This window comes from Diadema setosum, chromosome 5 (genome assembly GCF_964275005.1).
Source record: "Diadema setosum chromosome 5, eeDiaSeto1, whole genome shotgun sequence".
Taxonomy (NCBI): domain Eukaryota; kingdom Metazoa; phylum Echinodermata; class Echinoidea; order Diadematoida; family Diadematidae; genus Diadema; species Diadema setosum.
In genome coordinates, this window is record NC_092689.1 from 41,385,339 (window position 1) to 41,409,797 (window position 24,459).

Below are 24,459 nucleotides of genomic sequence, written 5' to 3' on the forward strand. Positions count from 1 at the left end.
GATTCACAGCATTTGTACAATACATGGCGCCATGTATCTGTTAAAAGTTGTAAAGAAAGAAAAAATCAAAGGTGCAGACTCTTCCAAGAGAGTTAGCAATTGAATGCCTGGCGAGTCTTGAGTGAAGCTGTGAAGTGTTCTGAATTGACAATTCACAAAATGAGAGCAGCAGAGGTGCACTGTGTGATTGCATAAAGTGAAAAAGAGTTATTTTCAAAATTATAGAAGAACTTCCATGCAAGGACCTAGAAATGCTTGTTCTCCGGATCAAGGAGAGAGAGAAAAAAAGCTGTTCTTAATACAGATGGACCCATTATAGGTTACTCCAATACAGCAAGATTCCATTGCATTGAGAGGAGGTTTTCCAAGTTTGAATTTGTTTAACAGGCATGTCTATGGCATAACTTACTCAGTATACAAGTGTACAGAACGTAGCATTAGCAAGCTAATTTTGGAAACACGTAACCAGATTTGTCAGTACGAGAGGATTTTTTTTAACACTCGTTATTTCCAGTTCTTGGTTTGTTCACCACAACAAACTGAATGAAGAGGCGTGGCGGTTTCACAATCAGGGACATACATAATGTATCTACACATTACACAAACAAACATGTGGCATGTCTCGCATGCTCATTAGACAACAACACACAATAATCAAATAGATAACACACCCTGTGCCGTGTACTGAATTAAGGCTGAGGTATCACTTCTGTAGCACACTGTACAGTGAACTATCTGCCAATTAGTGGACATGGTCGGAGGATATTTTGGCTGCCACTAGCAGATGCGTCCACTCCTGTATGGCTGGTAGCGAGCCATAGAAAGCTTGTCATTTGAAGCGAGTAGAACATTCTCTGCTCCCCCCCCCCCATCTCTCACTCTCTCTCTCTCTTTCCTCGTTATATTTATACTTGCACACCCACCTTTTTGCACACTCACAAAGGTGGGTGTACAGGTATGTAAATGGGATAGACAAACACCCATTTTTCCCAAAATTAACATTTTCCATTCTTTTGACACAAATATACAATGTTTGTTTAACAGAAATATTTTCTCTCCCACAAGTTGCAGCAGTTTGTGGACCTACATATTAAATTGTAGGTCAATGAATAAATGTGCGCCATTTAAACTACTATGGTAGTTACGTTCATGCTGGATGTTTGTAATCTTCGAAATTTTAAACTTCATCAGTGATTAGCTTGTACAATATAAATTTTGAACTCCTATCAGGGCAATTACCCCCCCAAGGGCAATTACCCCCCAGCTAAATTCTGCTTAGTGGTAAGGTTAGAGTAAAGATTAGGGTTAGGAGTTTGGGTTAAGGTTAGGATTAGGTTCAGAATTAGGATTAGGATTACAACTAGGGCCAGGGGAAGGGTCGAGGGTAATTGCCCAGGGGGTACAAATGTAATTACCCTACAACAACTGTAGACCCGTTGAACTACATCGCATGGTCACATGACAACTAATCTTGAAGATTGAACAACGATACAGGATTGTACAACATGCACTGGAGGAATTGACCTGGAAGCTCAGGGGAAATAGGGTTCATGGAGAGGTCACACCAACTTTTGAGTTTTTTTCGATTATCATGTCATCAACTAATCTTTCAGATTGCCAACTTTCAGGTAGCTCCATCTACACAGAGCTATAGACTGCGAACCAAACATCGAAGACTTGACACTTTGAACTAATATCTAAGTTTAGGAAAGTTGCGTGAATGTAAAACTGCCTGTTCAGGTTCGTTGGAGGGCAGTTCACAAGATAATGAACATGAAAGTGTTTACAAATAAGAGACAAAACAAATTTTGCTTTTTAAAAGCAAAATTAGTTTTTAAATGACTTTGTTATGAATCCAGAAATAGGGCACCATGTTTAAAGTCGGGTGCTTGCTTTCTTAAGCCGGATTTGATTAACTACATGTATTAGACAGCTCCCTCTACTGCTTGAGTTCCACTTGCTTGGACTTCAGTGCTTTAGACTGCATTTTAACCCGAGGATGATTTGATTTTGCTCCAGCACACGTTTCCAATAGACACTTGCCCGAGTATACTCGGGACTCGTCCTCAATGGGTTAATATTCCAGACACCAGATTGATGTGTACCACATGGTATGGGAATGAGAAAGTATCTGGAAAAGTTTTGTAATATGTTTGTGTTGCAGCTGACCTTTATGCGGGATGTTGTCATTATTGGGATGCTCTATTTGTGTACATAACAACAGAGGTATGGGGATAGAGAGTGGTGGGAGTAGGGAGGTGGGTAGCCTTTTGACAAGGCCTTGTGGCTGAAAAAGAGACTAACTGTGAGGGAATGAGGAACAAGAAGCCAGTGGTGCAGCCAAGGAGGTTCAAGAGATGGAATTACAACTGACTATAATTATTCAATCAGTTGTCAGTTTTCTATGGATGGACAAAAGAATTCCACAGGTGCATTTGTGCCTTTGATGTTCGATGCTTGAAGCCGCCATCTTTCTGAGCAATCTGAAAGTTCATTTTTAACACTAACATAATATCGGGTATAAGCACTGCTCGTTTATATATCAAATGCAATGAAATTTCACCTAATGATAAAGCATAAAAACAAAAGTCAATTCCGTTCGAAAATATGTGCAAAAGTGTAAATCTGAGCTGTATTTTGTGAAAGTGTTCAGTCAGTCCGCAGCACCCGATAATTCGCTCGTATTTATTCAACTCGTATGCAAGCCCGCTCTAGGCTTGCATACGTAATGAGCTGCGTAAGGGGATTTTGTCCTTGGGCTTTCGGCAACAAAAATACACCCTATGTTCACAAATTTGGTATCAAATTCAAGGAAAATATGTAAACTATCATCACATGTTACTCAAATTATTGTAAATGAAAAATATCATAGCGTAATTTGAGCTTGAAAAATGATGAAAAAAGTAATTCGTGCAGTACACGTTCAAGACATCAAAAAAATATCAAATTCACCTTGTGTCTCAATGAAAATGCTTTATTTGGTAGTCCATCTCCTAATCTTTGTATCCATGTAAATATCTTGACAATTTGTTGCTTAATCCGGTCAGGAACCAGTAAAGTATACATCGATGTCAGTGCTGATCAGCTTGAAACCGTGTAATCTCAAGAGTAAGCTCTCTCATTGGACAGCGCTTGCATTCAGCGCTTGCATTACGTCATTACGCTGCTACATAACGGTTTCATGCCACTTGCGGTTTCTTGGCACGCGTGTAGTTCAAGTGCTGAATGCAAGCACTGTCCAATGAGAGAGCTCTTTCGCGCCACTGTACACTTTGTGCGGAGCATACTTCCGGCTTAGGAGTGAATTATAGACATTTCAAAACGGAAAAACTAGTATAAATCATGCTTGCGTCTCCTTGACTCCAACATATGATGAGCATCTAAGTTTCCTCTCTACGAAAAAGCCAAAATCAGAAACAACAGTTTCTTAATCCGGTCAGGAACCAAAAAAGAACTTTAGATGACAAAATCTTCCGTGAAAAGCAGGTAAAATTTACGCAAATTCAACTGATTATATAGTCATGATAAGATCCGATGTTATACGCAAATTTAGTATCAAAATAAAGATCAAAGTCTGGAGAACAATTTACCGTGACTTGTAGCCATGACAAATGTATGTACAAGTCGCTACACTATGAAAACCATAGCCCTATCAAAGTCTCGCAAAATCTCGCACGACGAGACACCTTTAGAACGCAAAGATTGTCAACGAGAGTGCTGAATAAATCTTGCCGGATCGGCTCATTAGCATACGTGCTGCGGACTGACTGTGTTTGAAATTTTACCCTCATGGAAAGCCGGTTTTATCACTTTTCTCCTTATTTCTGCCAAATGAAACTAACTATGGTATCATCTTCAAGTATAGTTCTTTGTAAATCAATATGTCAGATTAGCGTACAGACACGTACAGTCGAGTAATTTTGATATCTATTTCAGCAAGATTTGAGCAATTTCTATTTGCGCAACCCCGTGCCTTTACCATTGTCTACCGCCCATCGTTTGTAAGTAGGGATAGCGAAAAGTAGTTACCATCATTAGCCATGTTCAGACATATTTCTAGTCGGAGTAAAAATTTATGGCACGGCAATTAAAATTCAAATTAATGCATATCTTACCACGACCCTTGTGTCCACACGACGGTCATGGGAAGAAACTCCGACCAATTTATGTGCGAGGGCCGGTGTAACTTCCGGAAGTGGTAGCGCCGCGCACGTCGACCATGCGATTGTTTTTTTTGGTTTTTTTTACCAGTGGCATTTGTCTTCTCCATTCTTGTTGAGGGAAATTTCTGCATGATTGCTAGCTTCTTCGTCGCGATCGACTGGGTTAGAATTGCACTATACACGTGCACGTATAGTCGCAAAATGTCAACATTGCGATTTGACCCAGGAAGTTTTACCTAGGTCGTAAGGTAGGTAAGTTCATAGATACTCCGAGGGCTTGTCCGCACGGGCAATTTACTCCGACCGACTAGTCGTGGTAGCGAGATACTCCTGAGAAAATCAGGAGTATCTTGTTCGGAGGAAGAGGTCGTGGTAAGTTCCTCCGATCGGAGGAAGTTACCAAGACCTTGTTCAGACGGGCACTACTCCAACCTATCCTCCGAAGTTACTCCGACCAAGCTTCCTCCGACCCTTCCTCCGAAGTTACTCCAACCAAAACTGCCTCCGTCTGAACACAGCTATAAAGACATATCTTCCATTGAGAGTGATGAGTCATGATGCAATGCCACATGAATCAATTGTCTTCCTACATGTATCTGTGAGACAGCTCCAGTTTGACACATACTTCAAATATTTTTGAGTGGCAGCTTCGAGCATGGGATCAAAGCGAATAAGACTGTTGTGACTCCATTTCTCGAACCTCCTTGGTGCAGCCAGGATGCCTTCTTAAACCTGACATAAATTTCTTATCTTGAATCTTTGTTTTTCACCAATTCTGCTACCAAAAATGTTGTGGCCAATCAGCAGGTGTATTGCTCGCAATGATGTTGCATCTAATGAATATGCATGGTGATAAGTATGCATGTCAGCCGCTTACTCATCCGTATCCAGCCTGTGCTACCCGTGGTAGCTGCCTGCATTGCCAGCGTTGAAACGTCATCATTAGTACATACTAACTGTGGCTTGACCCATGAATACATTAATAATTGATTCTCATGTACATGTACCTTGCAAGGCGGCAGGAAAAAACAAACAAACCCAGGTTTAAAAAGGCTTAGTGGCTGCGCCACTCGGTCTTGCGTTCACCTGTTTCTCGCAGTGCTCGGTGTGGCAAGTTAGTCTCATTCCTCAGCCACAAGGCCTTGTCAAAAGGCTAGGAGGTGGGAGACATCCCTGGCTTAAATTCCATCACTGCAGGCTCTGAGAAGAAAACTCAATCAATATTACATGATGGGATATGACAAGAAAGGTAGACAAGAAAGAAAGAATAAAAGAAAGAGTGAAATGTGTAGGAAACAAACCAAATTGGGGCCTAAATTGTACATTTTCATCTTCTTCTTGACTTTATGCATACTCTGTTCATTGCGGAGGGCTCGCCCTACATAGCAACAACTAAAGCGAATGCCTGCCTATGGAACTTTTGATATGGGAGGGAGCAGGAAATGGTTCATTACTTGGCTGTAGGAAAAGAAACATCCAGTAATTGTAATAGATTACAGAAATGGTCTGTTGGAATATATATTTTATAGCAAAAAATATGAACTAATAGTTTACTTTCTTGTTTATTTCAACATTTTTTGCCAAAAAGGAACATTAGGTGTACTGATATAATCAATCCTAGGCACAGTGTCATCTATTATTCTGCAAATTATTTACCAAGTACAATCCCTCACCAGAGCTGTCCCTCTCTTTAACCTGTTGAGGATGGACTGATTTTGCTACAACATGCAATTTCCATCTATAGACACCTGCCCGAGTATACTCAGGACTCGTCCTCAATGGGTTGAGTATGGGAAGAAGGAATTTCTTGCAAAAGTAAACCTCTTGGTCTTCCTGCCTGGATAAACTAGTTTATATGAGCTTTTAGGAGCAGTAAGCATGTTATCGTTTGTGATGTGAATATAACACTGAATGCAAATGGCCACACTCCCACACAGATTTAATTTTTTGTTTTCCTTGTTCTCTTCCAGTTGTCACTGCTTTGATGAAATCACCTGATGACCTGATACTGAGAGTTGGAGAAGGTGAGTGCTTATCTCTATAGCCAATCAAAAATAGATACCTACAGTTTAAGTGGTCATCTATTTCACAGAACTTTAGAACATGGCAGTTGCAAGTGTAGTTACACCGCAAAGGAGTAGTCCTAGATGGGTGTGATTTTGAAACAAACAAACAAACAAACAAACATTAAAGTGCTTTGCATGTGCTTTGCATTACAATTTGGTATGTAGCATGCCTAACAATTATGGGTAGTCAGCCACTGGCTGAAGAGGCATTCTTTAATAACTCATCTATTCTTAGATTAAAAGTGAAAACGCAGGCCATTATTTTTGCCATTGCAGGGTGACATAGCAGGGTGAGAATTTCATATGTTGTGAGTCCCAGATTCAGACTCTGTTGCATTGTAATATTCTAATAAGTGTATTGACTGCAAAAATGTAAAAGATACCATCTACACACTGCATGCCACTGACCCAAGTGAGGTGTCACGCCAGTTCTCATGCTACCGATAGTTTGTAAATCCACGTTGATCAACAGGGATATATCCATTAATGGGGAGTAGGATGGTCAGTGTATTGGATGTTGGATTGGGTGCACGTCATGAGACTGACACCCACGAGTCATACAGCCCAGGTGTCGTACAACCCACGAGTTATACAGCCCTTGAGTTCGACACTTAGCAAATAAGGCCCACAAGACTGACACATTGAAAGCCCAGCATTGTAATTTCGAACTTGTGGGCTGTTTTACCTAGTGTCAAACTCATGGGCCTTATTTGTCTAGTGTAGAACTCATGGGCTGTATGACTCATGGGCCTTTTTTTTTTCCCAATGTCGAACTGGTGGGTGTCGGTCTCATGGGATGACCCCATTGGATCTACAGCGTATCTTGTGTTAGGATGTCGGCATCGCTGCAGTAGGGATATTGATATGGCTCTAGCTAATGATGTCATTTCTAGCTGTTACTTTGAACAGGTAGGGAACTCCTGTGGTAATGTGATAATAAATGATAAGACGTTACATGGAATAGATGTTCAGTGTGAAATGATTGGGTGAGTGGTCAAGGCCAATGGTCATTGTACTTTGGCTAAAATGCAATTTTCCAGCAAATATTTAGCTCGGAATGCCCACTGGTGGTGTGATGTGGAAGGAAGACTACATTTGTGTAGTTCTACTATTATTAAGTAATACATAATAATTTGCATGTGAAATAACATGGTAAAAGGTCACAAGTCCAGGTCAAAAGTCAATGATCATTAGCTAATGCTGCCTGTAGGACTGTTTAATGTGAACAAACACTACACATATAGTTTATTTATCTTCTACTTTTTAAATTTGTGAACAGATTTCATTATTGTATACCTTGTGATTTAATACATAGTAGGATACCAAATTATTCACTTTGTATGTGTTTCTCATACAGAAGCCCAGAAAGAGGATGTCTTCAAAAGGCAAAATATTATAATTTCAGTTTAATACACTGTAGCATGTCTGCTTTGCAGTCACAGTGCTTGAGTTCAAGCCCATTTGAGCAATGCTGTGTACTATCATGCTGGCCCTTCTAGTAGGGGGCAAACACACACTCTCTCTAGAAGGGTGTGAAATAGAAGAGGTCTGTTAATGAGCCACAACTTACACACATCAAATATCCCATTTCCTCGCCAAATATAGAGTGCAAACTTCATGATATTATAGTCCATGCCACCCACACCGTGCGAAATGGCCAAATGATTACAGCCTGTAAATGGTTTACTGAAGTTGACTTACTAGCAAAAGTTAGCACTTGGCATTAATCAGGCATGTTATGCCATATGACTCCCCCCCCCCCAAAAAAAAAAAAAAAATAAATAAATAAATAAATAAATAAAATAAAATAAAAAATAAATAAATAAATGAAAAATAAATAAATTAATGAAAAAAATAATAATGATGAAAAATAATTCTTATATCATCTTTTAAGGCCTTTGTGAAATAAGAGTCATTCTATAACATTTCCTTTGGCTTTGCATGCTCGTATGTTCTGCAAGCTGTTTTCCATGATTATTACTCATGAAGGAATACAGTCCAACGTGAATGGCTACAATGGCTAAGGCCATCAGATATTAAAGCCGGAATGTGAGTCATCAACTGGAGAGAGTTAATCCACGATGTGAGAAAAATTGTTCCAATCCCCCCTCTCCCCCATCACAGGAACAAAAAAAAAAATCTCAAAATACACTGTTGTAGATCAGATAAGACTGTGAGCAGATCCATATTTTTGTGTGCAAGGAAAAACAGTCAACACATACCCATCAGAGCAGTCAGGCTAAATTACCAATGGATGATTTGCAGTTACAGGGTGACCAGCATTGCACACTCTGTGAGTAAGATGCGGCAGTTTTGACTTCCCTTTCACGAGTTCAGCTTGCATGGATGTCTATTCAGAGGGTTTCAGCATAGATTTTCACATTGCCTGTCTTAGCATCAGATATATGATTAACCCGTTGAGGACGGGGCATCAGATATACATGTATATGCTTAACTCGTTGAGGATGGTTTGATTTTGCTACTACACACATTTTCCATAGACGCTTGCCCGAGTGTACTTGGGTCTCGTCCTCAACGGGTTAATGTGATTATCTGATTAGAAGTAAATATGACATGCATTTTAATTTTATTTTCCTGTCAGTTTGTACTTGTGCTTTCATATTTTCACTGAGCCTGTATCATTTGATGAATGCAGAGTCTGATTTGCTGTCTATTTTTCTGTTTGACTTTTTCTCAGACACGGCCATTAGAAATCGAGTTGTGCGGTTTTTGGCTCCCTTGGATATGACTTCAGGATTCAATCAACAGCGTCAAAAATCAGTAACTGTCGGTAGCACAAAGCCACAAAGTGATAAACCTGAGATCAGCAAAGTGAAAAACAACTCTTTTGTTGGCTCATCAAATGAAGTAAATGAGGACATTGCAGATTCACCCAGTAGGGATATTACCAAATTAGACTCTTCTCAAGACCCCAGCGAGCGTTTTTGTGCAACAAGCAGCAATGCAGTTGATGCAAACAATAGTCCCTCATCGGCGAGGTTGGTCCAGTCTCGTGTGCTTCAGAACAAAATTTCAAATCCCGTCAAGCTTAGCCAGAGTCAGGAGGAACAGCAGGGATCATCATGTCCTAGCACGCAGGGAAATTCTGTAGATGTTTCCACAATACAAGAGCAGCTCACCGATAAAGCCATCTCCAATTCTTGCAGCACAGATTCTATGACTTTAGAATCATTTGTCGGCCAAAAGTTAACAACAACAGCTCTCATCCATCGTGAAGACTCGCTGCTAGCAGCTAGTCGCCTCTCAGAGGACAGGGGTCACAGTGAGACGGATAATGATGTAGGGGCTAGTAGACATGAACGTGATCTATGTGACAAAGGTTTCCCTCCAAAAGCTGTCCATGATACACATTCTTCAGTGCAATTCACGCAACCAGAAGTCATTATGAATGGTGTAGGCCAGAGAGAATTGGTTCGAATAACCACCGCTCAGTTCCCCACCACCCACAACCACAGCCAAGAGGTCCGGACTAGACTTGAAATTGCAGCAAACACCTGTGCCAGTAGCTACTCTATATCCTCGGATAGTGCCTTCTCATCAGCAACTCCAGTAGTGAAAGTAACAGCAACGACATCAAACATTGAACCCATCAAGAGCACTGTCACAGCAGTGACAGTCGGAAGTAGCAGAGAGACGCAGCAGGCATCCAAGCCCAAGCTGTCCACAAATGCGATAGGAATTCAAACAAATCCTTCCGATTTGGAACCCAGAAAAAGCAGTGGGGACTTAAACGGTGTCGAAGAATCACGTGTCGTTGGTCACTCAAGTGCAATCAGTGATAGTTTCGGCTCTGGCAAAAGCCCAACCGCCGTAGTACGCACCAATTCCATAGCTAGCTCAAGCACTGATGATGCCGAATTTCCAGACATGGACAGTTTGGAAAGTGCCCTCCATGAAAACCCTAAGAACTTGGACTTACCATCAGCTAAGAGGCTTGCAAAGCGACTCTATGAGCTCGACGGATTTAAACGTGAGGATGTATCAATACATTTAAGTAAAAGGTAAAACAAAAATTTGAGAATTTCATGCTATTTGATTTTATTTAGGTTGTTTAGAGATTGTTTGACTGAAAAACAATTAATTGGAGTTTCCATACAGTATTTCCTGGCAACCACATGCATCTCTAGGTGCCATAGAGTTCATGGAATGGTATTCTACTCTATGATAGTTTCTTCTTTACACTTGTCATAAGACACGGTAGAATGCATTCACCATTCTGTGCCAGATGAACCATCTTCTCTAGGAACAAGGTAAACTGCGTGCTGCCCATAAGATCTGAAGATCTGCAAAACTAGCAGAGTCATGATTGTGCCAATTAAGCTGAGGTCATGGCTTCATAGGCCTCCCATTCACTTGCTTACAAATCTTTCTCTGAGACTGACTTGTCGAAATTGTAGTGACTGAATTACTGACATAACAAATTATGTCCAGATATTTCACTTACAGAACAGAGGAAGAATTGTTTATAATAGGTGATGGTATCACCGCTCTTATATGCACGGTCGTGTGACTAAGCAATAATACTGTTGTGGAAAGTCATTTGACACTCCCAAAACTTCTTTTTCTTGTCATCTCATTGGGATTTCCTTGAAACTTCTGTTGTGATACTATAATGTGTGATTTTACACCAACTACGTGTATGAGATCAATCTGAACATGGAGTATGAGTAAAAGTTTTAGAAACAAAGTCACATGTTTAATGTGCCTTTCCCCGCCTCCCCCCCCCCCAAAAAAAAAAAAAAAAAAAAAAAAAAAGGGGGAGGGAGACAGAGTGAAACTCAGATGGGATCTTTATAAACAGAAATGACAGCACAGAAATACTTCATAAATTTGAAGCACAGAAATAATTGTGCAACTATTTTAATCACTTATTGTGCCAAATAGAGTACCGGTACTTTAAATCTCACCTGAGCTATGTTTGCAAGGTTTTAAGTATCAGTGGCTCAGTTGCAGGCCTTCCTCTATACTTCTTGTTTCACCCCTTTGATCACTGTTGGATTCTCTCTGTGGTTACACCTTTGTACATTGGTGGATCACATTTTGTTATGCTAGTCTGGTGAGATGTATTGCATGTATCACTTAGCAGCCACCCTTCCCACTTGCCATACTTGTTCTGCCCCAGCAGCTAGCCAGATGGACATGTCAAAGAGTAATCATCATTCAACAGCAGATGTGCAGGCTAACCTTATGCACAACTGTCAGATCAGTACCATGGAGTGTTCACAAAAAAAACCCCCAAAAAACAAAAAAAATGTGTAAAAAAACTAATTAAAAAATCATATACATGTGTATTCTAAAAGCATTTTAATGGTAGAGAACACACTCTACTCTTAGTCTTATGTTCAAAATGTTGTTGTTGTTTTTTGGTTTTTTATATTTAGGAATGAATTCTGCAAGCTTGTTGCCAAGGAGTACCTGGAGTATTTTGATTTTACGGCAGACAGGCTGGACGAAGCGCTCCGAGACTTCCTCCAATGCGTCACGATAATCGGCGAGTCGCAGGAGCGCGAGCGGGTGCTGGCACATTTCTCAAGGCGCTTCTTCGACTGCAACCCCGGTGTGCTAGAGTCGTCTGATGCGGCTCACTCACTGACGTGTGCTGTGATGCTGCTAAACACAGATCTTCATGGACAGGTATCTACACATGTATCTGACAGTGGCATTGTATGCAACTCAAATTTGCAAAAAACATTTCTTTGCACCTAAATCGAATGAACTTGAATGTAAAGAATTTGCTCATCTTCTTCTGCAAGTTTCATTTTTTGAGAATCATGAAAGAGCACTTGACATGCTTCTTTCAGAATGTATACAGTGTAGGGGGAATATTGCTACCCTTGACATTTATCAGTAGCAAATCAAAGGACTGTACTTTCATGAAAAAGTTAATTACAGACAACCTCGCGTAAGTTGACATAATCGGGACTGAGAAAAACACGTCGACTTACGCGAAAGTCGACTTACGCATAAGTCGACATTTTGTCGACTTATAAGTGAAAACTAATTTCCCCTTTACAGAGTGAGATCACGATGCGGATCGCTACCCAAATCTTACTCCTTTTGCCGCCAAAACATACCTACTGACATTAACAACAATTATGTTTTAGTTCATGCATAAATCTCGCCCCGATTAGTAACGACAACGCACAATTCCCAAATCTCTAGAGATATTTCGAGAGAGCGGGATCGGAAACCTGGGTCCGTTTCTAGACACTGTACGTTTTAAATTTGATTTGAAAAATCAAAGGCATATTCCCCAAATTGCATGCAACTTTGCAATTTAAATTCAAATTTTTTTATGATTTTTTATCATGTATCATGGCTACTACTAAAACACTGATCAATTCAGTGCTTATTTACGTCGATGTAGGGCAATTTGTCAATCAGTTGCAATGAAAACATCTCGACGGAAGAATTTGTTGAATTTGAATAACAAAGCAGTACCCGCTGCATGCTACGTATAAGGATTAGAACCAACACTTGCTGTCGGGCGAAAGCTCGGTGGTCTAGTGGAGATGACGCCGGTCCGGCGATCAGGAGGTCGTAGGTTCGAATCCTGCTCGAGTATGTACGCCCATGATTTTTTATCATGGCTACTACTAAACACTGATCAATTCAGTGCTTATTTATGTCGATGTAGGGCAATTTGTCAATCAGTTGCAACTATTTTCTAGTTTCGTATTCATGATTATCAAACGCAAGCCTTTTCAGCCCCAATGCACTTGCGTTTATGTGCAATGTTGCACGTGATTTGATACACTGCACTTGATTTTTAGTTGCATTTAATTACATGTAGTTGCATTTTAATTAATTTTCTAAAAATGGGCCCAGATTTCTAATACCGCTTCGGAATAATCAATGTAAGAATATTCGGATAAACGGAAACACCTATTTTATGTTCTGATAATGATTCTCTGCTAGGACCTATAGGTTTACAAAATTTGTGTGTTTTGAGAATAATGAGAAGGAGAAAAGGGGGAGAGTGAACTACTTTGGGTACCACATGTAATTCTCCAATGTATCAGTAAATGAGTGTATGCCCTTTCTATTCTGGCGTACAAGACAATGGACGCATGACGCGAACGCTACTGCGCCGTACACTAGCGAATTACCGAGTAGAAATGCAGCGAATCGGAGCGGGAAAACAATTCTTTTTCAGAGAGTGGCGATAATATTTTGAGCGGAAAAAATTATGTCGACTTAGACGAGGGAATTAACACATATTTTAGCTCAGTTGACACTCAATAATCAGGTCGACTTACGCGAGTTGTCGACTTATGAATGTCGACTTAGACGAAGAAATTTTCAAGGAATAACAAAGGCAAAAATCGGGACTTTTTCATCATGTCGACTTATGCGATGTCGACTTAAGTGAGGTCTACTGTATCTCATAAAATGTTCTTTATTATTGCTGCCCTACTGTAATATCAAAAATTCTTGTAGTCTTCTTATCCAGCAGTGAGGGCTTATGCCAAAACTTTGAAATTCTTCACTTTTGTCCAATTTTCCCTTAATATCATTGATATGTCTCACTAATATTTCTGCATTTACTGAATCCACACATGTATTTAGGGAAAATTCCTGTGTCAGCATGTGGGACTTACTGCGTGAGCAAATTGTGCTTTGATATGTGAGAAATCATTACACGTGAGAAAGATGTCACAGCAAATTATGAATGTGAAAACTAACTGAGGTTACTGAAAGGTTATTTTAACTGTCACCAAAGTGACATTCAAGGGACATAAAAACAACACTGTATTGCTTCCCATTCTCTAGCATTAATAAATGTAAAATTTGAGTAGTAGCAAGTTTAGCATTGATTATTTCTCAGCAGTAGCCTTGCCAATCTTGCTAAATTGATTCCTCTGATTTCTATTTTGTGCGCAATGCAGAATATCAGTAAAAAGATGTCCCTGAATGCTTTCGTGTCAAATCTCGACGGCATGAACGACGGCAAAAACTTTCAGCGCAACATGCTGAAAGGACTCTACCATGCAATCAAGTCACGCCCCCTGGAGTTCAACACAGACGATGACGATGACGATAAGAGTGATATATCAAGCATTGGAAGAGGGTCCAAAAAACTCTCCCGGAATGGAACTCTTGCGAGCAATCCATTACTGCAGGTGGGAATGAAACCACACAATGTGTGCTGAAAAATATGTTGGTCTTGGGGAGAGTGTTTCTGAAAGATGTTTAAGGTCTGGAATGCTTTGCTTGCTACTGAGTTTCTCAGGTATGCTTTCAATTACCCATAAACACAGACTTACAATGCACTGCATGATTAATAGACTGTGCTCAGCCAACTTAAATCAAAGGTTAAAGAGATGGTATAGTTTTGGTTGAGATGGGGCTTCAGGTTGTTCACTTCTTTGTAAGATAATGAGAAACCACTTATGAGATATGAAAGAGCATACAATTCTAAGACGAATTCAAGGTTTATTTGATGAAAATTGGGTTTTTAAATGGCTGAGATATCCCAAAACAAAGTGGTCCTAATAAAATTTGGGATGCAGCCACTTTGTTTTTTCCGTGTGGAATTGTATGCTCTTTCAGATTTCATAAGTTGTTACTCATCATCTCTCACACACACACATACACACACAAATCTGAAGCCCCATCTTAACTAAAACTATACCATCCCTTTAAAACTATTGTCCGTTAGTCACCACAGAGGTACTGCCAAAGTGAAATGTGATTTTAGGTGTAAAGTCCCAGTGGGTTTGAGTCTGTGTCTCACACGAGGAATGTAAGAATCCATATTCTGCTTTCTCATATTCCACTTCCCTTTAAAACTATTGTCCGTTAGTCACCACAGAGGTGCTGCCAAAGTGAAATGTGATTTTAGGTGTAAAGTCCCAGTGGGTTTGAGTCTGTGTCTCACACGAGGAATGTAAGAAGCCATATTCTGCTTTCTCATATTCCACTTCCTCCTTCCGTGGTCTTCATCAATGGCCAATAAAAAAAACAAACAACTTCATAATTCCACCACCTGAAGAGTATTCAAATAAAAAAAAAAATCATAAAGGCATTAGCAAGACAAAGACCTATCATTACCGCATAGTGTCTGTAAGAGCTATTTGCATCTTGAATGCAGCCTTAGATTATGGAATCTTTCTCCACATCATATCTCAAGGTTATTTATTTGTGCATACGTGTGTGGTATGGCCACATGGAAGTCTTCATTGGTGATTTGTTGATATGCAAGTTAATCGTGAGAAGACCAAGTTCAGAGCATCAGCATTGCATTTGCGGTTGTTCCTTTTTGATTCTCTTTCTCCTTCCATTTCTTGTGATCTTAACTTTCTATTATCTTTTTGTTTTTCTTTGGGGTGTCTGGCATGCTGTTAGATCTTTACAGGCATATCAGTCTTCTATAGGAACTCCTAATTATTGAAAATTTTCATGATTCTTCTCGAATCTTTTGACCTCCTGTCTATTCTGCAGCCAAGGAAAACTAGTTTTGCTATGATGAAGACATAGCATGGTATATATCAATTGCAGTTCATTATATACACAGACCAAAAAGTGGAATTCTATTAAAGGGAGTGGTAGTCAAAACAGTAGAGGGAGCCATCATATGACCTGATTCAGTGCCGTATATAAAGAGAGTCTGGCCAACTGCTAAATTGGACGCCATGTCGTCACCGCGCGTATTACGCATTACAGGGTTAGCGTGTACGCTCATACGTAACAAAATAACCAAGCCAAATACGGGTTACTGTAAAACATAATATATTTGCGGCATGAATTTTTCGCGAATTGGAGCCGACGGCTTTTTTTGCGGCATAAAATTTCGAGAACTGCCACTGGCATTCAATGCATGTAGTGTAGACACATGCTGCATTTTAATTTCGCGAATCTTGGCACTCGCGAAATTCGCGAAATTAAAATGCACGCGAAAATTTTTCTTTTTTCAGTAGTTAACAATGGGCACTGCGTAAGAGCGCACTTAAGTAACGACATGGCTCCACAAAGATCACGGGACCCGTTTTGACCAATCACGGGCTTCAAAACGCATGAGCCGAAAACCGAGTTGGCCACTCTCTTTATATACAGCACTGACCTGATTATTGATGGCTAGGAATATTGGTTCCTAAGATTAAATTGTCCAATTGTTGTAATCAGACCAGCTCATGCTGCTGAAGCTGCTTTGATACCATTTGTTTATTATTAAACTGGCTATACTTGTTTTCTTATGTCTAGATTGAGAATGACCCCAATGCACCTGTATACATCCAGAGCTATATCATGCGAAAAGTGATAATGGACCCTGAAGGCAAGAAAAGTAAGTGATTTTGACAATGCCTAGTATTGTCCTAGGATAAGAGACTAACAGTATGGGATATTGGTAGAAGTCATTTGTGTTTTACGAGTGTGAACTTGTGGTAGACAAGCTATAAAGTATCGGCTGTAAACTTGTGACAGACTGGTGAACTGCTGTGTTAACCCGTGGGACTCGTCCTCAACAGGTGAATGTGCCATCGAGTCATGTGAACACACATGCACTATTGACTGTTGACATGCATTTGATTTATGAGAGTGCTATATAAAATCATAACTCATCGCTGTTCTTGCCACTCCTAATGTTGATAGATTTATAAGCCCTCTTGAAGTCTATAAAAATGCTTAAAGTGAATGCTGTGACTGACTCCTGTGCTTTGCAGAAACATGAATTTTACTTCATGTAGTGTGGACAAGGTCTACTTTATGAGCAAGTATTGCAGAATATCCATGTTCATTCCCTCAGAGTTTATGCTTACTGTTTCAATCCTTCACTTTACAGAGTCACGAGACACCAGCAGTGCCCATTTTCTGAAAGTTTCAGAGACATTAAACAGTTTGAAAAAATGCAAGGCCAATCAATGTTTCTTCCATGCTTTTTCTTTTTCCTTGAGTGTCACAAGACTTAGAGCTAAATGTGCATGCTGATAATGGTGATTATATCCTTCATTAGCATTGATAAAGTGTATTCAGATGACCTTTGCTCAGGAGAAGCAAAATTGAAAATCAGTTATTAATAGGATGTGCTGAAAATGGGAGTAAATCATTTTTGATAACTGCCATCACTTTCTGTCCATTGTCCATCTCCTGTTGTCTGCTGTGTGTCATTTGTCAGTCATCCATAAGTACTTTCACATGTTCAGATAAGATGTGTGCATTGTAATATACTGTAGACAGTCAAGCCTGCCATAGTAGTCACCTGCAGTGTAAGGCCGATACAGAAAATCCCCCTCGGTGGAAAAGCCATACTAAAGACCCTCTCTGTAGTGGCCACCTGTCTTATAACAGCAAATTTTATTGTCTCCCTTGGATGGCCGCTATAGACAGGTTTGACTGTGTCTATACAATATAAATGTATACAGGTACATTGAGAGAATGAGAGGTAGAATCGAGGTGTTGAGAAACATTGAAATGGCCTAAAATAATCACTTTTCAAATGCCACTGCATTTAGTGTACCTCTCCTGCAGCAAAACCCTTTGTAACTTCCACCTAAAAGTGTCAAAGCTGAACATATTTATCATATTCAAATTAGATAAACTGAAATCAAATCAGATCAAAATTGAATTATCTTATGTACCTGGTACATATAGACACACAAACAAAGTACAGTTGAACCTCTCGTATCTGGACAAGTCGGGACTGGGGCTCATCCGGATAAGGGATTTGGCCGGATACGGGAGACTCAATGCTTTATACATGTACATGCATATACATACACATGTACTGATGTAGCCCATTGTAGTGCCACATGTAGTAATGTGTATACTGCAACCTTTTCATTGTTACACTCAGTAACAGACCCCAAAATAGAGGTGTATGTTAATGTTGGAAGTAATATGTAATTCATGTGTGTTTGTGTAGGAGTTCTCAAGGAGTTGGGAATCCCCCTTTCCTCCCGTAATTATAAAAAAAAAAAAAAAAAATCACGGCGAGATTGCGTCCGTATAATAGAGAGATCCGGATAAAGGGAGGCCGGATAAGAGAGGTTCAACTGTACATACAAACATCCACATACATGTACATTATGCATATAATTTCTGGTGCGGTTATCTGCAAGCAAGAGCAGTACTTTTGTCATTGGTATCCACAAATCAGAGCACTTTCAATGAGAATTTTTTGTGGTTCAAAATTGATGGTAATGGTTTTGCATTGTGCTTTCCTGTGATATTTTAGCTCCTAAAGGCAAGCGAGGCTGGAAGATGTACTTTGCTACGTTGAAGGGACTTCTGCTCTTCTTACACAAGGTGAGTTATCCATTTGAGTGAAATACACAATTACCACATCAAAATCATACTTTAGGAGTACCATTTCCGTGAAATTGTATGGATGTCTAATATCCAGAGCCTATGTTTTAGCACCTTCATCTTGGCGGGGGATTATCCTCACATACAAAAACGTCATTACACGGAAAACTTTGTATTCCATTTGCATTGCCATGAATGTGCTGGCCTATCCAGACAGTGTTTGTTTGTATTCCACATGACATAACCAGACTGAAGCATGACAACTCTGTCACATTGCGCAAAAATTTGAGTCATCGTAACTTTATGTCTTGTTCAGTATTTTAGTTTCCACCATTTTGTTCATATTTTATTCTGTGCAGCACACCGCATTAAACCCAGGATGCTGTCATACCCCTGGTTACGGAAATGTATAGTGCCATTTTTGGTAACCAGAGTACAAAGCTAAAAAAAAAAAAAAAAAAAAATGATTGATAGTTCAACAGAATGCTTGATACCTATTTCAATAGTACCCCAGGGTGCCAAAAACTGTATTATATCACAGTCAACTCAAACGAGAAGTGGCAATTAACTATAAAGGTTGATGTGTCTGTTATATTTTTTGTTACCATTATGAAGTCGGAGGTTGCCAAGGAAGCCAACTTTCACCAGCCCAAATACATCATGAGCCTACATCACGCCTTTGCCAGCAAGTCGAACCAGTATGACAAAAAGCCAAATGTCTTCTGCCTGCGTCTGGCTAACTGGCAGGACTATCTCATCCAGTGTCTGTAAGTTTCCAAGTCGTTGTTTTTAAAGAAATTTCATGATACAGTTGATTTTTATGTTTGTACCTGCATTATGTGTGCATTATTATGTTCTAGTATGATGTTGAGGTTTTGAAGTCTTAGGGAAAAAGAGAGGAGAAGATAGAGATAATAGGGCCATTCACATATGCAGTGAAATACCACGCTAAGTGAATTAAGAAGTACTGTGGTATTTGGGGTGGTAACTCAAAGTTTGCATGAAATTTGCATGCGACATTTGAGTGTGAATCTTGTCAAGAAATACCACCCACTGTGCAGCGGTGTATTTTTCACATGATGTGACATACTTCCCTCCTGTCTTCCCAACATAGGTGATAAGCATATGTGCAGTTCTTCCCTCAAAGAGGTGTACTTTTGGGCCAGAAATATCTGGGGATTTCACCAATGTGAACGATGACAGCAAATTACTGTGGTATATATTACCACAGTAATTCCAATGTGAACGCACCTAATGATGTGTCCTTGTTTTGTATTGCAGAAGTGCCGAAGATATGCAGAGATGGATGCATGCTGTAAACTTGGCAGCAGCAGTCCACTCCTCCCCACCGCTCCCTGCTGCCGTGGGCTCTCAGGCTGGCTTCAAGAGGCCTCTACTCCCAAGCTCTGCCACCAAGCTCGACTCTGTAAGATAGCTTGCTTGACGTAACTTGTGAAGGTGTCATTGACAGTTTCATTTGACAATGTCAGTCATACTGAATGTGAAAATTTTAATTATTCATCTATTTTTGTTCTTGTTGCAACCGTTAGCTTTTGATTAGGAGACTCTGTGAAGCTTATTAATGGTTATCAAACTATTGTGCTTTTCTCACTTTTCTCGGTTGGAAATTGTTTCATCATAAAGGATTTTGGAGTACCTTGCCTGAAATCATGGTCTCAGCAAGGCATATGCCAAAGCCATGCAAGGAAAGACAAATTCACTACAAGTACTATGAGTATGTGATGCAAAATGCTTCATGAAATGCCCCCTGATCTTCACCACCAAAAATCCCTATCAAATATTCAGCTTGGTTTTCGTGAAATCTAAAATGGGCTAACAGCTTTTGTATGCTTTGGTTTGGAAGCTGGAAAAGACATTTGCTAGTTTTAGGAGACCTTGATATGGTATAAACTGTGTTTTTCATCACCTGCATCTTCTTGGCAGGCACGGCAACTTGTGAGCCATGATGACAAGGTGGAATCTTTGGAGAGAGAACTCGAAGATCACCGGAACTACCCACCTGACAAGAAGACTAAAGCAAAGATCGTAAAGGACTACAAGGCAAAGGATGAATACCTGGAATTTGAGGTTTGTGTTTCAGAATCAGTGGAAAGCTTATCGAATTGTTTTTATACTGCATTCACTTTGCAATTCACTGTCAGATAATGTGCATTTATAGACCTGTTTGGTCAGGTACTGTTTATTGTGTGAATGTACCATAATGGGGATCTTCAAGTATGCCTAACATTACTAGTCGTTGATTTATGCACTGATATAGTAATGCACCTGACTCAGTGCATAAACCCAGTGAATGATTTTTTCTTATTTTGGCTGACATTTGACACTGAAGGTCTAAATGTTTCCCTTCCATTTTTGTTAACCTTTTTGCATATGAAATGGGTGATCCATGATGGATGGAGAAGTTTGTTAACTTTAAGTAGGTTTTACCTTACTTCTTTTTTTTTTGGTCACTTGTACATTATGTGTCATCTATAAACTGGTTACATTTTTTCTTTCAAGAATTTTCAGTTCAACTAAACTTGCCGGGAATTATATTCTTTGGGGTAGGCGATGCAAAGTTTATTTGCATGGTTCAGGTGCCCCCATCGGGGTTACCTCCCCCTCCACTCCCCCCCCCCCCCCCCAAAAAAAAAGGGGGGGGGGGTAAAACTTACTAACTTCGTAAAGAAGGTTCCCCCTACCCAGATCTGATTTGTTGTTGGGAGTGTTTTTCTCTGGTTTAAAAAAAAAAAAAAAAAATGTCTAAATCGACATGTGACCTTGCCATACACAAACCACAGAAGCTCTCACAGATCAATGTCCTATTAATGCCAGAAATGTGTTTTGGTGCAACAGTTGATTTCTGGCTTTGAGTATTTTTTTTTTTTTTTTTGAAATAGTGATCTCTGTAAATCCGAAATTCAAGAGCATAATGAATGTGGCATTTTGACACCTTTCGTTGACTCATAATTCCTCAGTCTGACACAACTTTCTCCATGCTCCTCCCACAAGGCACCTAAAAGCCTGAATGAAAAACTTTCAAAAATGTTCCTTGTGAAGTAAACTTTGCCTAAGGGTTGCTATCAGTAGGTCAGTATTTCATCTTTTCTTTTATAATAACTAGATATGCATTAGCTGAACAGAAACGAACCCGCAGTCAGTCGTGAGGAACTATGAGGTTTGTCCTATATTTCACAAGTGTAAACAAAACCATTTTTTTGTTGAAGGTACACAAAACAAGTAAGTTTGTTTGTGTGTTGTTTAATTTTGTGTTAACTACGATATCTGTTCAATTGTCAGTGTGTTCCTCTCTGTTCTCTACAGGTTACTAGGTTCAAGACTTACATCTATCTGCTCCGTTCCCAGCCCTTGTCTTCTCTCCCTCCACGAACTGCCTCCAACAGCCCGTACCTTCCCCCATCAGAATCCGCAAAGAAGACAACTCCAACTCCACCCCCAAAATTTGCTTCTTCCCCGTCACCATCATCATCATCATCATCATCATTGCCATCATCACCATCACCATCATCATTGTCGTCATCTCCATCGCCATTACAAGACAAAAGAAAGTTCTTCCAACCACCATCCCCTTCACCAGCCTCCCAAGAAGCCCCGTCTGAAGGGCAGTCGGCACCCTCCAAACCCAGTCTTCATGCGACGAGCACTTCCGGCACCAGCGGCCATGCAGATCCAACCCAGGAGGCACCACCTGCAATGCGCGACAACTCCAACAAGGTACACCGGAGTTTCTCCGATCGCTATAGCTACCGAATGGCAATCTATAATAGTAGCAAGATGAATTAATGGCACATAGCGTAGCTCGCTACCATGCGAGTCAATGTGTAAATAATTTATAACATCTCCTTATCTTTAGCTGCCTGACTTACAATCAGCAATAGTGTGCAAGAGGTGTTCACGATGCATGGAAAGTCATAAAAAGTGTAGCAGTTTTGTTGAGTTATTTCTAATAATGTACCGGTACCTGGTATTGTGCATCAGCTGAAGATTATAAATTTACCAAGGTTCATGAAAGTATGCAAAAACATCTACTTCAGAATTGGCAGTGGCATCCTAATTCTGTTACACGTTAGTCCTGTTTATTAGTTTAGCATTTTGTTGTCAATCTACTTATGTGTAATTGGTGTAAATTATAATCAATTTGATGAAATTTTATTAGAAATTTATGTGTGTTCAACTATACAAAAATTAGGCTGACTAAGTTTTGCGGGTTGTTTAGGTCATAGGTTAGGTACTGAATTGACGCTGAAGGCCAGATTTTTACATTATAAGCAACAAATACAAAAATGCATTTGTTCAAATAGGAAAGATATCAAATTTATGCTTCGGGTACCATGTGTATTTAAAAATGAAGGCAGGTGAATATACTGGCAGTTCCTAGTTCCTTGTTTCGTGGACCCACAGTTTAGAATGCACTGCCAGAGGAATTCTGTTTGTCACCCGGATTATGTATATTAAGTAAATAAGATTTGCTTGTTTGTTTGTATGACAAATTTATTGTGTAAAGCGCATTAATCAGTATATTATTGGAAAGTGCGTTCTACAAGACAGTTAATAGTATTTGTTATCATGTATGTTGTATTCATGCATTTGTAATTTATAGAAAAGCAATATACTTATTTGATTTCAGAATATATATGTGGTGTAGACCAAGTTAAAATTCTGAAGACTGCTGCTTTTGTAATGATTTGAGGATTTGACAAAATCTTATCTAGACAGTGCAATTGAGATTACATGTATTTAAATTGCAATTTATTGTACAGTTAGAGAGAGAGCTCTGATGAGTTCAAAGATACGGTGAGTGTTTAAGGACTAGAGCACTTCCAGCAGAATGCAGTCAGACTTGGATCATGCTTGACTGTGACAGAGGAATGGATTGATTATTGGTAGGCTTGTTTACTTTAATAGTATCATTTGGGCTGGTCATGTATCAAGGTAACATTATAAGATGACTGTATCATAGATTTAAAAGATATTTAAGGGAATATGGTCTGACAAGGTACAGGCAGCTCCCGTTATAATGAAGTCTTCTGGACCAGCAGTTTTCTGTCTTATATATCGAAATTTCATAACAGCCCAACAGTAAAGTGCATAAAGATATTATATACATGATTATTCTGGGACCTGAATTTTTGCTTGATTGTAACGAGAATTTTGTTATATTTTTTACCGTTTTAATTATAATGGGAGTGCCCTGTACTGCAATAAGTTGTTGCAGAAAGTTTTTTTTCTAAAACATTTCACCAGAGGTGAAAGCTTGATTATAAACGCATAATAGATCTTCACTGAGTGAAACATACAGTGTAGTTACATGACATAGAACAGGGAGGTCAACTTTAGTGGACACAAGGGAAAGGCTTTGTTTGTTGTTGTTGTTGTTTTTTTCATTACATAATTACACAAAATATGTTTTGTTAATTTGTATCTTTTGATAAAGTATTTGTGGAGATTTAGAGTTCACATATTATGCAAGTGTAAAACCTGTATTACCAGACATATACAAATCAACTTGAAGGTGAAGTCTGTTTTTCTTAAATCTGTGTTTGGGGGAGGGGAGAATTTTCATTCTTGTAAACCGGAGCTTGACACTATCTTTATATTATGGTGGCCCCTTCGGTCCACTAAAATCTTCAAATTTAAAATTTTGGTGCCCAAAAAGGAAGTGTAGTGGCTTGAAATAAAAGGAATTATAAGATATATTTTCAATTTTTGCTGGTTTGGGCCACCAAAAGATAGCCTTTTTGGAAATTTGGTGGCCTGACATCAATTCTTAGTGGCCCCAGTCCATTGGGCCACGCTAATATTGAGCTCTGTATAAACATAATATGTACATACTCGTACATATTTATATATGTGTGTATGTGCATTGTATGTGTAGAGAAAAAGAGATAGGGGATGAGAAAGAATACACTTCTTTGTTCATTGACAACAGTGCTTTGACTTAC

General features: G+C 39.5%; 1 protein-coding gene across 1 annotated transcript in view; it reads left to right on the forward strand.

Moving 5' to 3' along the window:
* LOC140228294 (uncharacterized) overlaps positions 1–22,650 on the forward strand; it is a 32,602-nt gene extending 9,952 nt beyond the window's left edge. The window contains exons 3-12 of the mRNA XM_072308519.1: positions 6,134–6,187; positions 8,928–10,251; positions 11,632–11,884; positions 14,140–14,373; positions 16,454–16,535; positions 18,426–18,496; positions 19,112–19,263; positions 19,778–19,922; positions 20,441–20,584; positions 21,821–22,650. Of these exons, the coding sequence (XP_072164620.1) occupies positions 6,134–6,187; positions 8,928–10,251; positions 11,632–11,884; positions 14,140–14,373; positions 16,454–16,535; positions 18,426–18,496; positions 19,112–19,263; positions 19,778–19,922; positions 20,441–20,584; positions 21,821–22,300 (2,939 nt within the window). The 3' untranslated portion in view covers positions 22,301–22,650. The remainder of the gene's footprint in view (positions 1–6,133; positions 6,188–8,927; positions 10,252–11,631; positions 11,885–14,139; positions 14,374–16,453; positions 16,536–18,425; positions 18,497–19,111; positions 19,264–19,777; positions 19,923–20,440; positions 20,585–21,820) is intronic.
* Positions 22,651–24,459: the final 1,809 nt, after the last annotated feature.